At 40.3% G+C, this 15,000-nt stretch overlaps 1 protein-coding gene across 2 annotated transcripts; it reads right to left on the minus strand.

The window, feature by feature from the left end:
* Positions 1–72: 72 nt before the first annotated feature.
* On the minus strand, positions 73–12,649 carry LOC104960663 (centromere protein F). Of its 2 annotated transcripts, none has more exons than XM_010788804.1 (11): positions 12,412–12,649; positions 10,542–10,630; positions 9,903–10,078; positions 9,438–9,634; positions 8,270–8,373; positions 7,930–7,994; positions 6,413–6,674; positions 3,951–4,144; positions 3,135–3,262; positions 1,614–1,742; positions 73–1,213 (listed from the first exon to the last, which is right to left on the minus strand). In XM_010788804.1, exons 3-10 carry the CDS (start codon positions 10,062–10,064, stop codon positions 1,736–1,738), a joined length of 1,119 nt encoding a protein of 372 aa, XP_010787106.1. In that variant the 5' UTR covers positions 10,065–10,078; positions 10,542–10,630; positions 12,412–12,649; the 3' UTR covers positions 73–1,213; positions 1,614–1,735. The 2 variants fall into 2 exon arrangements, with proteins under 2 accessions (XP_010787106.1, XP_010787105.1); XM_010788803.1 differs by having other exon boundaries at positions 74–1,213; positions 3,951–4,147.
* Positions 12,650–15,000: the final 2,351 nt, after the last annotated feature.

Here is a 15,000-nt window from a genome sequence, read left to right on the forward strand (position 1 = left end):
GCAGGTATCAGGAGTAGGTATCAGGGGCAGGTATCATGAGCGGGTATCAGGGGCGGGTATCAGGGGCAGGTATCAGGAGTAGGTATCAGGGGCAGGTATCAGGAGTAGGTATCAGGGGCAGGTATCAGGGGCAGGTATCAGGGGCAGGTATCAGGACCAGTGAAGGGACGGGAAGCAGGAGGGCGATCAGTGATCAATAAGGAGAATAAGCTGTCTACCTCTGGGGAAGTGAAGAAGCAGATCGGCTTCCCACCAGTGCTCATAGAAAGTGCTCATGTCATAGGACACGTGTTCGATGTTAAAGGCAATGTTTTTGTAGAGTGCAGTGCATCCAATTTCAGTAATCACATCACATTCAAAGTAAATATTCTGATAATCAGTTCATTGTTAAAATAACCTTTCATGCAACATGAACATGTTTTCAGCTCAGACCAAACAATCATTAAAGAACAAAAATAGGAAATGTTATCAATAAATCAAACATTTAGTTGCAGTCAGCAATCTTCTTGGAAATTAAGGTTTTGTGTCCGTTTTTCTGGGTAAAATGAATGTTCCTGCAGCACACAAGGCTATAATGATATGTTGTTTGACAATTATTGAAATTAGCCCATTTACTGGATTCACATTTCAAGTTAAACGGCATGCTTGTGCACAAACTCCTGAAAGAGCTGTGTAAATTGGTCACATGAAATATGCGATATCGGCAGTTGAGTGTGTGGGTGATTTGATCGGCACAATCTGTGTTTACTCTCTGTAGCCTTGCCAGATTATATCAAGATAACATCTGTGTGGTTTGTAAAAGCGCTTGCAGTAAGGCTTTAGGGGACACTGAGGGTTGAATGAATGCTCATTGTTCAGACGTTTGTCACCGTGTCTGAAAGGATAGGATTTTTAATTTGTATGCGTGCTCACCCTCAAGGGATTTAAATGTGTATTATTGTTCTGCTGATAACAAATAAATACCACAGCATTCCTTCACTTTACAGCACCATGTTTCCAAGCACAAACACAGACCTTCATCTCGACAGTCATGCAACTTGCCTCAACACACCTTCCTGCAGATCTCTCATCTTCCTTCACACCTCCCTTACTACGGACTTTTTACTATTTCTCACACACAAGTTAAGTGTTTGTTTCACGCTCTCATCATCAAAGCATTCTGCACCCTCAAACTTAGTCCCGCGGTCATTACCTTCACTGCTCAACCTTTCCACTGGGGAGAAACCGAGAGGAGAGGAGGACGAGGCGGAGAGGACAGCGGGTGGGGGGGATAAAAGAAACAAGACACACAGAGGGCAAGAACGTGAAGCAGAAACAGTGAGAAAACAACACCAGGCAAGAAGCAAGTGTGGGAGAAGAAGCAAGAAGAGTTTATTGAACTTGAGCTTAAAAAATACAAGGAGAATTAGAAAGGGAGGGAGGAGAAGGGAGAAAAAGAGAAAGCAGGAAAGGGCTGAAAAGACAGCACATTTATCAACCGAAATAAAATGAAATTTGGTCCACAGTTTCCAGTGTTGATAGATATCTGAATTAAAACATTTTAACAAGGTACATTTAATTGTAAAAATAAAGAGGAAGCATAACCGTGTTGATGTTCCTGTTCCTGGGCGTACCTTGTCGGCCTGGGCCTGCAGGGCGTGGTGCAGCGTGCGGGCCTGCTGGAGCTCCTGGTTGAGCTTATTCACCTCCTGCTGATGCTGCTTCTCCAGACTCTGCCTCTCCTTCTGCAGCTCCGTCAGGTCCTGGAGGCAAACACACAAACACAACCACATCTGAGAAACTATGTTCTTCAGCTGTGATGATAACACAGTATTGTTTCTTCGAGTGGAATGGAACAAAAAGCAAACTGGACACCAATCTGAAACTCCCTCTTGCTTCCTTAAAACCCTTAGATGCATAAGTGGGTCTTTTTTAACTCGGTGAGGTGGTTTTCTTAAAGTATCTTTGTGATTACATTTTTTTATCATTTCCTATTCCTATTCCTTGAAAAAAACATGTTTTGGATATCATGCCATTCACATTTTAAATGTACATTGTATACATTTTAAGAAATTGTAGTTTTTGTATTACTACCCCAAACTTCCATAACTGGGTCAAAAATGACCCGCATGCATTTTCTATGGAATCCTATGGGAACCTTTGATTCTTATCACCTGTTGCTGTCAGGAATACATTCACTGTAGGACACACAGACTACATCACAAGTGACACCTCTCAGGAAGATTATTTTAAACAGCAAGATCTGATACCTGTCAGTGTAATAATAATAATAATAATAATAATAATAATACATTATATTTGGATAGGGCTTTTCAAGGACTCAAAATCGCTTTACAATATAAGGGAAGGTTAGGGTGGGGGGTATAGGACTATCAAACTTGATCAGCCGGCATGGATTGATGGGGGTGTATGAGTAGACAAGAGAAGAGATGAGTTTTGAAAAGGGACTGGAATACTGTGAGGGTCTCAGAATAACGGAGATATTTGCATCAATATATTCAAAACTTTTTTTTTTAAATGTCAAAAATGTCAAAAAATTATAAATAATGAAAGATTAAAGGTAGGGTAGGTAATTCACTTCAGAAACACTTTTTGTTATATTCCATGGAATGCTCTTAACATCCCGATTGCAATGAATACATTAAATAATTTGACAACAAATACATTAAAAAAGAAAATCATCTGTGGAAGCCGTAGTACTGTAAAAAGCACGACCAATCATCTGAGCCAGCCCGGCTAAAACAACTGGATGGCCTACCTGCCTGTCAGCCTTCCATCTGGGCACAAACTTATCTCGTGCCCTCATTGGTCATGTGCGCGTTCGTGTGTGTTGGAGGAGGGGCTCTGTAAGGAAGTCTGAAGGAAGGGACAGATTTTTTCCCTTTCTTGATTCTTACCTACCCTACCTTAAATATAAAATATTGCTTTGTGTGAAGCCAAATATTTCTTAACCAAAACGACCAAAATTGTATAAAAACACATTATTCTAATACGGGTCCTTTTTGACCCCACTTATGGAAGAGTGTAGGCTCCCAGTCACTCGTGCATCTAAGGCTTAAGCTCTTAGCTTCTCATTCCATTTCTCTTAATCTTGAATTTGACCAAAATTAGCCATCAATCTCTATCCGTCTCACCCTCTGATGCTGTTTCTCCCAGCTCCTTGGAGCGTTGTTGGTGTTGCAGTCGGCTGCTCTCTGTGTTTTGCCTCTGACACTTCAGCTCCTCTTGTAGAATGCTTCAGCCTCTGCTCCGCTCCTGATGTCTGTCACACAACAAACACATGTTCCATTTTAAACATGTAATAGGATCATTTTCTTTGCTGCCATCCTGGGTTTAGAGCCCTGCTGAAGATTAGAATACTTTATTATTCCAAATGTAAATAGACTAACTTGTGGGCATGTTTGTAAGTCACCTCTCAGAAACCGGTTGTATTTGCTTTCAAAGTGATGCGTTTCACACATTTTGTTGTATTGTTTTTTTTGCACTTTGTATCTTGTGAAGCTGACACTGCATTTGACTTTCCTGTCATGAGGAAATCCCTCACTCTTTTAGAGCTTAGCATAAATACCCTTTACAAACCGAGACAATAGGAGAATTGGCGACTCAGTCTCTCTCCTTGGCTTTGGGTAAAGGTTAGATTTGAAAGCTCAACTTTTTCAAGGTGCCTGAAAACAACCGATTGGGTAACTAGTATAATATTCCCAACAGGTTTATATTTTTAGTAAAGTCAAATAGAANACTGCTACAGGATTTGATTTGTAGATTTGATTTGTTTTTGATCTGTATTTTTCTTTTTTTTAGCATATTGTTTATTATATTATAACTTAGTACTTTTTTTAACGCATTTAAGATATGCAACACTAAGCTGTCTGTGGCTCTTTCCTGCTGTAACGCTGCAAATTTCCCCTCTGTGGGACTAATAAAGGTATTCTGATTCTGATTGTTTTTACCCGTTCGCTCTCCTGAGCCATGCGTGTGTGTGCCACGCTGAGCTCGTTGCGAGCTTTCTGAATGCTGACGTCCTTCACAGCGAGCTCCTTCTTGCTTTGCACCATTTCGTTCTGCATAGACTTCAACGCCTCGGCCTTCCCACATAGCTCCGCCTCCAGAGCAGACACTCGACTCTGCGCTTCTGATAAAGACGCTGCTGTATGGACAAGACACACAGAGACATTTGGATTAATAAAGTCACCTGAAGACCTTTAAAATACAACACTAAGACAAAGTCAGAGACGGTGAGTTTCACAAACAATCCTGTAATCGTATAGTAAAACAGGAATTAACGCCTGCTAATCATGTCTTTCCGAAATGTAATCAACTCATAATTTGATCCTATTAGACATTTGATGGGAAATTGTCCTAATTACTACACAGATTCTTGAGTTATGTCCAGAAATATGTCCAGGTGCACTTCAAACTGTTTCCACCCAAATGTAATAAGTTCATTATCAGAAAGACAGGGTTCATACACTTTTTCACCAATGATTTTCAATGACTTCTCCATGACCTTTACCTAATTTTCCATGACCAAAGAAATGACTCTTTCTCAGCGGTACCACTGAAAATGGTTTATTTTAACATGGAACAGGAAAATAAGGTCTGAAACATGTTGTGCCTATCTAAATCAAATCAAATAGGCTTACTAGCTTCTACAAACTAAAGCAACTAAAACCTCACCAGCAAAATACCTCGTCAGTTAAATGCCATTTTACGTTTCATTACAATACAGTATTTATTATCATTATAGTATTACTGTTTCGGCGATTGGATAAAATATAAATTATATTTGATGCAACTTTAGTTACATTTCCATGACTTTTCCAACATTTTGGGAAAAATATTGTTTTCCATAACTTTTCCAGGGCCTGGAATTTAAATTTTGAATTTCCATGACTTTTCCAGGTTTTTAATGACCGTAAGAACCCTGGAAAGAATATCTTGATTTCCTAAAGTGACCACCAACAGACAACAACACAGTTCAGGTCACCACTAATGGTGTCGATCCATAGAGACCAGATCATTGATGTCTGTGTGAACGAGCCTGTGCGGTCAGGTTGATGGTTTCCAGAGCCAGGGAAAACGTAATATCTATCCAACACGGACCTGTACATTTGTCCTGTACCTTTAATATCAACCAGTGTTTAACTTGTTTTAACTGAAGAGCCTCCATAGACTTACTATATGAATACATTCAGTGATTACAATAGAGGGAAATATAATAAAATAATATGATAAAAAACATAGCAGCATTGACACTACACACACCCCTCCCTTTACTCCAAAAGCTAAGAGAAGCACTTATTGTTCCACAATGAGCAGTCCCCTTCCTCCTCTGAACAAACACAGAGGGGAGCAGAGGGAAAGAACAGTGTTATATCATAATTATGAAGTGTACCAAGAGCCGCTGTACATCATAAAGCTGGCCTACGAGCAAACAGAGAGGCGGAGCCAGTGATTTCAAAACAAACCTGTTATGTAACAAGTGTTGTTGAGGTTATACAGAGTGCATGAGATTCACAATGATGACAGTGCTTCATGTACGCTGAGTTTTCAGAGGTATTCCTGTTAAAGCTTAATACTAAAACAGATAGCATGTCATGACTTGGAATCGAAAGTTCAGTTGATGATAATCCTCCGCTCTACAGAATCATTCATCTTTCCCTAATTTAAGTTTAAATCCATCCGATGCTGAGATTCTGATATTTGAAATGCTAATTTGCCTCAAAGATGTGGGGCTGTGGGGAATAGTGGCATTGGAATTCTTATTGTTGATTTTTGTTTGCATGTTTCAAAATTCTTTGTAAACCAGGTTTTTCTAAAAGTTAGCAGATAAAGATTAGGATACAAATTACATTTAAAGGTTAGCCGCAGAGGATTTTGTCAGACTTGTGTGACGCTTGTTATGTTTGTATCCAAATGATTCTGCTTCAATCCTTTTATGTTGGTTTTATTATTTTAAAAACTAAATTTGAATGTAGTAAAAAAACAAAGTGTGCTCTCAGGCTTGCCCCACAAAGAGGGCGGTACGCACTAACAATCTGTGTTAAAACAAACCAAGTTGATTTAAGAAGATATACTTACTTCATCAATTACTTAAAATGTAGGATTGTATTCAAGGATTAAAAAAAAAGGTTTAGAGTGATTACATTAGAAAACCTTAATAGTAGGTTTTAATTTAAAAAAGGGATTGTTTTAGGGATCGTCTCAGAGCAGGATTCATTAGGTAAAAGCAGAACTTCTGTTTTCTTAAGTCCATGCTGGGACCCAGAGATACTTAGTGCAGTTATCCAGATAACTTAATTAATCCTGCTTTAGGCGACAGACTGCCGGGGTGATCTGTATGTTTATCTTTACAAACTGCCCGGCCCCCAGTCGTGCCCCTTCACCATGGTGACCATTTGACATCACTCACTGTCTGGCTCCGTCCTGCGCTCCGTCTCTTTTCCATGAGCCCTCTGCTCCGGCTGACTGACGACCTCAGTGCAGGGCGTCTGGGGAGAGCTTGGGGACGGTCTCCTGGCTGCTGGCCTGGAGTCATCCCGTTCCCACGGAAACGCAACCAGGGGAGTGGAAAAGATCTCCGATTGGTCGGACGGGTGGCGGTGGGGTGTGCTCTTGTGTTGTTGTTGTTGCCGTGGTAACGAGGCTGTGCCAGCTTCGGGGAACTGGAGCCGCTGCAGTAGGGAGGAGAGGAGGGAGAAAAGGGGGGTGAGAGACAGGATGTCAAACTAGAGAGAACGTTTTGGCTGAACTTACAAACAACAGGGCTCCAGGGTCTTTTCACTAAAACAGCATTTAACTAAAGTATGACTTCCTGAGATAAACTCTGTAAAGCCCCACCACACACAGAGAGAGAGAGAGAGAGAGAGAGAGAGAGAGAGAGAGAGAGAGAAAAGACACAATTCGGGTGTGAAGAGAAGCCTAAAGGCAAGATGTAATTTTTTAGCTGTCGTCAAACGCGGAACAATTTATTGGATTTTAGCAGCGAAAACTAGGAAAAACTTTTCTTAAGCAAATGTCAGTACTGAGTAACACTTAAAGGTGGGGTAGGTAATTTTGGAGAAACGAGCTCGAGTGCGCTAGAATTTGAAAATACACAACCGGAAAAAATCGGCCACTTCCTTACAGAGCCCCTCCTCCAACACACACGAACGCGCACATGACCAATGAGGGCACGAGATAAGTTTGTGCACAGATGGAAGGCTGACAGGCAGGTAGGCCATCCAGTTATTTTAGCCGGGCCGGCTCAGATGATTGGTCGTGCTTTTTACAGTACTACGGCTTCCACAGATGACATTTTTAATGTATTTTTTTGTCAAAGCACTTCAGATATTCATTGCTATCGGGATGTTAAGAGCATTCCATGGAATATAACAAAAAGTGGATCTCGAGCCGGTTTCTCAAACTTACCTACCCCACCTTTAACTACTGCACCAAATCCAAAGCTGTAGTAAATCCCAAAAATACTCAAGCTGCACAGCTGTTAGGAAATCACTTTGTTAAGAATTATACTATTTACAATAAAGAGGAACAAAAGAATAAGGCTGTCTGAGTCAGGGTCTGCTTATACATTTCTTCTTAAAGCATACTCGCATCAGGAAACACAGATTCTGTTGGAGTTACCAGTTTAATTCATTGTTTTTTCATTTCTTGTGTCCTGTATCTGAATGTCTCCCCTTCATGCATCTCATCATGTATTTGATTTCCATATTTTCAGTTTGAATCACTTTCTACTTTGCTTTGATCAGTGCTTTATAAAAGTGTATCATTTGTATCATTATTATTTGTGAATTGTTTGAAGATTAATATCTTCAGTCATACAAAGAAACAACGTTTTGATAGATGATACATCCTTGGTCATTAATTGAATGAGTTAACCAAAGTGAAAACACTACGCATAACTCAGCAGAAAAATGTGATGGTACTTACTCGGCTGTGAAGCGCCCGGCTCTGTCCTTCATCTTTGTGCCCTGACCTCTCCTCCTTTCTGCTCCCTACAGGGCAACAACAAAGCATAAATGAATGGATTGGTACCTAAAGCAAAACCCAAAGCTGAACTGAAACAGCAGAAGGGTTTACTGACAAGAAAAGAAAGAGTAACAGTCCTGAGAGAGTGAAGGGGTTGTTAAAGGACATGAGCTGAGGGAGTTTATTTATAACCTCTCTGCTCACATGGGAGCCCTTGTTTTTTTTATTTTCCACACTTTATATAAATGAAAAGGGAGAATAAACCCAGGAGCCATGACGTGACTGTACTGTAGGACTGTACCATTGCTTTCCCATGGCGAGGCTGTGTTCCAGCAGGGTGTAGAAAACAGAGTGGTGTCGGCCAATCGGCTGCTGTTCTGCAGCTTCTCCAGCTCTACCTCCAACCTGTCAGAGAGAGAGAGAGAGAGAGAGAGAGAGAGAGAGAGAGAGATGAGAAAGAAACAGATGGTAAACGTTTAGTGAGGTCGAAGGAAACAAAGATATCACGAAGAGCGAATGGCCTGATGAAATGGATAAAGGATGTTTCTTCTAATCCAGGGGTCGGCAACCCCTGGCACGCGTGCCAGCATTGGCACCCAGCACCGTAACCAGTGGCACACTAGGAATAAGTGTGCAAAAATATTTAAATTGTATTTTTGGATCCTGAACGAGACCGCCGCCAGAGCGTCTCCCCGTTACCTGCAGAAGGAAGCCATGCACGCAACGCAGCCCCGCTCTCTTTATCTCCAGGTGACTTTCCTCCGTGGTGCAGTGCTGATCGTTTCATCACGGAGGAAAGCACTTCACTAATTGCAGTACCCATAAGGAGCTGTACAAATGCCGCACTTTTTGCGTGGCTGTGTATTTAGTTGAAAGCCCAGTGGCAATCTGCTCATCTCTCATCGAAATAATATGCTACAAAGGGGCAGACTGGCCATCTGTGTGTTGAACTTTCCTGTCGGCTCCCAGACCGTAGTCGAGGAGGGAAGAAGCAACAAGCTTCAGGTTCAATAACCCACTTTAGCTTAAATGACTGGAGAGAGGCGAGCTCTTCTTGGGAGGCCGTTGCATTTATTTAGCTGCTCTTCTGTTTCACAAAATACATCACAGACCTCTGTTTTTTCTGCTTCCTCGTTTCACTTCCAGAAACATACACACATTCCCTCACTGTCGCTCTACCATCCACAAACACACATGTACAAGCCACGCCCCTCTCTCTCTCTCTTAAAGGGACAGCGATCTCATCTCACNCCCCCCCCCCGTTGATAATTCTCGATCGTTGGCACACTGATAACAATTTTTTTTTTTTTTAAATGGCACTTCATATCAAAAAGGTTGCCGACCCCTGTTCTAATCTATTAGCTCCATATGAAATGTTATGCTTCCATCAAATGCATTTAGCAAACTCATATTTAGAAAAAGTACCAGAAAAATCATTGAAAAAATCCCAATGGCACATTATTGCTAACCTTTTGACTTCCTGGGTGAGTTTGTTGTTGAGTGTGCGAGCGGCGTCTGCCTGGCCCTCCAGAGAGCACACTTGGGCCTGCTTGGTGTGAAGCTCCTGTGTGAGGCGCTCACTGCTGCTCACTGCCGCCTTGGCCTCCTTGCTGACGCTCTGGAGCTCTCTCTGCGTGCAGACCAGCTCCCCACGCACCTCCTCATACTTGGTAGGGGAGAGGAAGAGAAGGCGGATAAGGAAAGGTAAATATTTTAGGATTATACTAACAAAACTGAAATAACAAATCCTGTCAGATACGATTGACTGTGGCAATGTTTGACAGGATTATACTTCAGTTTATTTGAAGTGCACATTACAGAGACTCTGTACACTTTAAAGGTCAGTAAAGCTTGCTCGTGTAACAATGTGAATGTGGCAACAAGGTTGAGGTTAGTAATGTTGAAAAACAAAGCTGCCACATGGCTGCTTGTACCTTCGATGTCTGTTTTTCGACGCTTGTATGGATGTTGTCCAGTTGAAGCTGTTTCTGTTTGCTCTCTCTGGACAGTCGCTCCTGATTGACCTGCAGCTCCTTCACCTTCTGCAGAACCCGTCCCGACAGCCCCACGGTCCAGTCCTCCTCCGCCCAGCTCATCTCTCTGTCTGGACCTGACAGGGTGGGACAATAACCATCAGCATAAAACATCAAATACAAATTTGGCTTTTTTGGGTTAGTTGTAGGGCTGCTCAATGAAATCGTATTTTAAATCGCAATTACGATTTTTGCTTGCAAAGATTATGAAAACAACATAATCTAAATAAAACGATTTTTTTTAAATTATTTTATTTATTGGTTTTTCAGTTGAATTATACTTAAGGTTCAGGGTAATCAACTGTTAAAAACATACTGTTAACATATTTTTTTTTCAATAAATGGATGTTTTCAAAGTAAATGGATAATCGTTTTTAATAATCGTGATATCAATTATTGACCCAAATAATCGAGATTATGATTTTTGCCATAATCGAGCAGCCCTAGTTAGTTGTATTGTTTTTCATGCATAAGAACATTTATTTTCAATCCTGAAGGCAATTTGGGTGCAAATGTATGAATTCATAAGAACATGCTGACCTGTCCTGTTCCTGCTTGACAGATCAAAAGTCAGGCAGTACCTGGAGCCATAGGAGTCGACAGCTGGAGTGAAGAAACTACTGCACAGCCTGCAACAAAGAGGAAGTACAGGCCTGTTAAAGTAAGGTGTAGGGAGTTCTAAGTCAATTTGTGTTGTGACAGAGGATCCAATCCACGCCACATGTATCTAAACATGTTTCAATCATCTGTGCCACTCGCTGTGAGTCTTGTCCAAAGAATGTTATGTTGCTAAGGCTTTGGTCCCACAGGGAGACGCTTGTTGTCACCGCTGGGCAGCTGTGACTCAGTGTTTTCCACAGACCGCCTGCAATGTTGCAAGTTGAAAATAAATCCATTCTCTCTATAACTTCTGAAACAGCTATATGCGTGGATACAAACGGTTATATCCTGCACATAAAGCTGCAAACCATGTTTCTCTAGCACTTAAATGAGTTCATACAGTAAGGTAAACATTAAGAAATGAGTGTTGGAATGAAGAAAAGCCTGATTCGTGCTGAACCGAGTTTTGACATGTACTCCAGCCTCAAGGCTATTAGCACTATAACTTCGGTCAGATTTTCTCAGTGTGTTTACTTGTGTCTGAAAATGAGAGTGGCAGAAATACTAAACTGAAAGGACAGATGTTTTAGTCAAATTAGGACAGATGTTTTAGTCAAATTCACACCTTATTTTAAAACCTGATTGTTCTCAGAAAAGTTTGTCCAGGAAGTTCAAGAGGAATTTACAAAGATTTAACAAATAGAAAAGCAGAACATCCTGATATGTAAAAATGGTGCCAGAGTGTTTTACATTTTTTCTGAACTTTGACTTCAGTAATACATTATAGAAATTGTAGACAATAAAGACAATGTAATCAAATGTATTTTTCACCTTGAGTCTAATTCACATAATTGATCAAATAAAAGCATCAGTGACTTTTTAAGGGACAGAATGGTTAAGTCCCCGAATTATTTCCTGTAATGTCATTAGTGTTTTCACAGCCCAATGACTTACCAAGATAGAGACAGGCAGGGGATCCCGCACCTGTCTCTATCTTGTGATCAAACAAATACAATGTACTGGTATGGCAAGCCATGTAGTCACTGTCCCTTTTAAAATAAAAATGCTACATTTCTAAATTATCTTTAAGAAAGAGAGGTGTATTCAATAATTAAAGCTTAGAGATAATAGGCATATAGGTACTTAAATCCAGCAAAGTTAAACATTATATTTTCCTTCCAAGAACCACACAAGTAAAAGATCTTGTTGACAGCTAAAATAATAATATCCTGAACTTTAACAGATATATGAACCTGCACTATACAAATTAATAAAAATTAGCTGAACCTTTACCAGCTGTGATAAACACATTAATGCATCAATCATTCTAATCAAAACATATGATATATTATTCTGAAATGAGCCAATCTGCATAATGAGTACTTTTGGTAGGTACTACTACTGCTACTTTAAGTATATTTTGATGCCAATGCTTTTCTACTTTTACTTGAGTAACACTTGAATGCAGGACTTTTACTTATAACAGAGTATTCCTATACTCTGGTACTTCTACTTTACCGAAGTACACAGATAAATAAGAGCAGGTTTGGATTAGATCCAGCAGCTGGACCCTGGCCTGTGCTGGACTGATCACGAGGTTCAAACAGAACAAGTGAGAGCTGACAACCTTCATAACAAACAAAAAGTTGAATTTCAATGTAACATGTTAGTGGATGATCCAGAACCGTCACCATGACCGGTTGAGAAGGACGTTTCCATCCGCTGTTAGAGCTCGGCTCATCAGCGGACAGTGACTGTCAACCCACCTAGCACTCATGCTACAAGCTAACCCCGCACTAAAGCTACTTACCCCGCAGTTTAGAGATACAAAGAGCGCCAGTCGCCGGGTAGTCTCACCCGGAGCCGGGCTCTGGTACCGCTGGTGAGCCCCCACAGCCTCCGGTTCTGCTCTACTACTCAAAGGGTCAACGGTCGCACCGAACGGAACCGGTGCTACCAACTGACGAAGCTTCCAACTGACGTTAACTGACAGTTTTCATATCTGAGGCAAGACGCCGCGCGTCTCGTGCAGCTGACAAAAGTCGTTGTGGCACGAGGCGGGGCGGGGATTGTGACGTAGAAGGGGAATGTTTTGGGAGATGTCCTCGCGGCGGCTGCGTGCACCTCTGATGACCTCTAGTGACATCACCACAAATCTGCCGTTCATATCACACGTCTCCTCTGGTCTTTTAATTTGTGTATAAATGATCCAGAAGGCAATTACTTTCAAGTTGAATCTATGGGTTTTATTGTTATCCAGTAAAGCCCATGGACAGATGTAGGCCTGTAAAGGTAAAATAGACAGGTCAGATAAATATTCTTCCTAAAACTCTGGTTGCAGGTCAATGTCGCCTCCTTCTGGGATGAAGTTATAAAAAGAACAACAACAAAGAATAGAATGCTTAATCTTTTTAAAATATGTGAGATGCCCAGTATCTGAGTTACATCTTGGGCATTTTGAAAATGCATTGGGGCTGAACTAATGTATCCTATGTGGGATATAATACACACAGTAAATAATATAAAATAGCAGTAGTCTATGTTAACCAGCCTATGTTTCCCATTAACCAGATACTCTTTCATTAAAGTGTCTGTTCAAAAATATCTTGCTTGCTATTTTGTAGCATGATGAAACAACTTCTATAAATCTAAAGTGGATTACATTTGAGTGCATATGCAAAGACATTTTGTAGGCTCAGCGCTTCTGCATGTTGTAACCTTCTGGTGTAATGTTTTGGTTAGATTTCGGAAGACCACAAAACGAATAATCATTTAAGCCTATATCATGTTTTCATTCCTGGTGTTTGTAGCTACTGGAGGGCAAAATAATCAAAAACATTCAATATATTATTAAAAACTGGTAGATTAACACCGTTTCTGTTTAGTTACAGCAGCATCCACTGTATACAGACCAAAGGCAACTGTAATTAGATTATAATGGTTATTATAGTCACTCATTCTTCCAGGTAGGCTGTGGATTTGAAAGTAATCTGGGATTTGGTGGCTCAGTGCTGAGTGATGTGGAAACCCAGGAACTGACTGCACTGACCTTATATAAAAAATGCTAGCCATGGGACAAACAACTTACACGTATTGAGTTAAACTTGAGAGATAACTTGGGTGGTTACACTATAACAACAGTCTGATAATTACACGTGTGTCTGAAGGATAATTTTGTTTGTGAACTGGGAAAACATTTTGAAACAAACACTGTGTTATTTTCAGATCTTTGCTGGATGTAATGGCAGGGTTCAGTCTGAAACTAGAAAATATGCTGGTCAATGCTTTTTTATTTATTTACTTAGGAGACATTTCCAGTGACTTTACTGACGAATATTCCCAAAAATAAATCGAAATACAAAATTAAAAGTAATATAAAAACTAAAAACACAAAAACAAAAACAAAAGGTACCAATAAAATAAAAGTTAATAGTGTCACACACAGATATCTGTCTATCCAACACACATGTATAAATATATAAACATATGAACATTTAAACATGGGGAATACTTTATCTGAAAGAAAACTATTGTTTTCCCAATCCCATAACATGGTACCTCATTACAGCTTTTGTTTATAGCTGTAAATAGCCAACAATCCCATGCTATTATGTAAACACCCAACCTGAATCGTGTCAGACATACACTACTCTCCCAGGTGAGTGAACATGTGATGTAAGCTCCTCTCTGTCTTTATTAATACAGGATTATATTTATTCTCAATCCCAAACTCACAGACACAGTCCACACTCCGGAGTAGGAGCCCTGTCTGCAGAGGATAAACTGTGGGCCGTCCGAAAGGAGTCTGAGGAGTTTAAATCTTTATTTAATGTCACCATCCCAGAGAGGCCTGCTGCTAATAAGGCTGAAAACAAATAGGGGGATTTCTGAATGAAAACACACACTGCAGTGTTGTAAACCCAGTCAACGGTAAGATGAGTCGATAATCAAACTACTATTAGAGCATTTAGAGCAGGAGGATAAGTAGTGATAAGATTAATGTTTAGAAAACATTTTGATCAGACATGACTAGTTTACTACTGTCATTATTGTGAGTCATGTTCGGCCTGTTTATCTGGCGTTATCAGTGTTCTGTGTTGCTGTCTGAGAATGGAAACTGAAATTCGCTAAATATTTACAGAATATTGAATGGCATTCAAGTTTCGCATCTTTTGCTTCTTCAATTCAAGTTAACCCTTCGATGCACGAGTGACTGGACCCATACACGCTTCTTCCATAAGTGGGTCAAAAAGGACCCGTATTTGAATAATATGTGTTTTTATGCCATTTTTGTTAAGACAAATCACTTGTATAATATTTAGTATTATATATTGGTTGACACTGGAAATATTTTATATTTAATTTTTCACTATTTATAATTTTAGACATTTTTTTTACA

Source organism: Notothenia coriiceps, unplaced genomic scaffold, assembly GCF_000735185.1.
Source record: "Notothenia coriiceps isolate Sejong01 unplaced genomic scaffold, NC01 NC01_scaffold00032154, whole genome shotgun sequence".
NCBI lineage: Eukaryota > Metazoa > Chordata > Actinopteri > Perciformes > Nototheniidae > Notothenia > Notothenia coriiceps.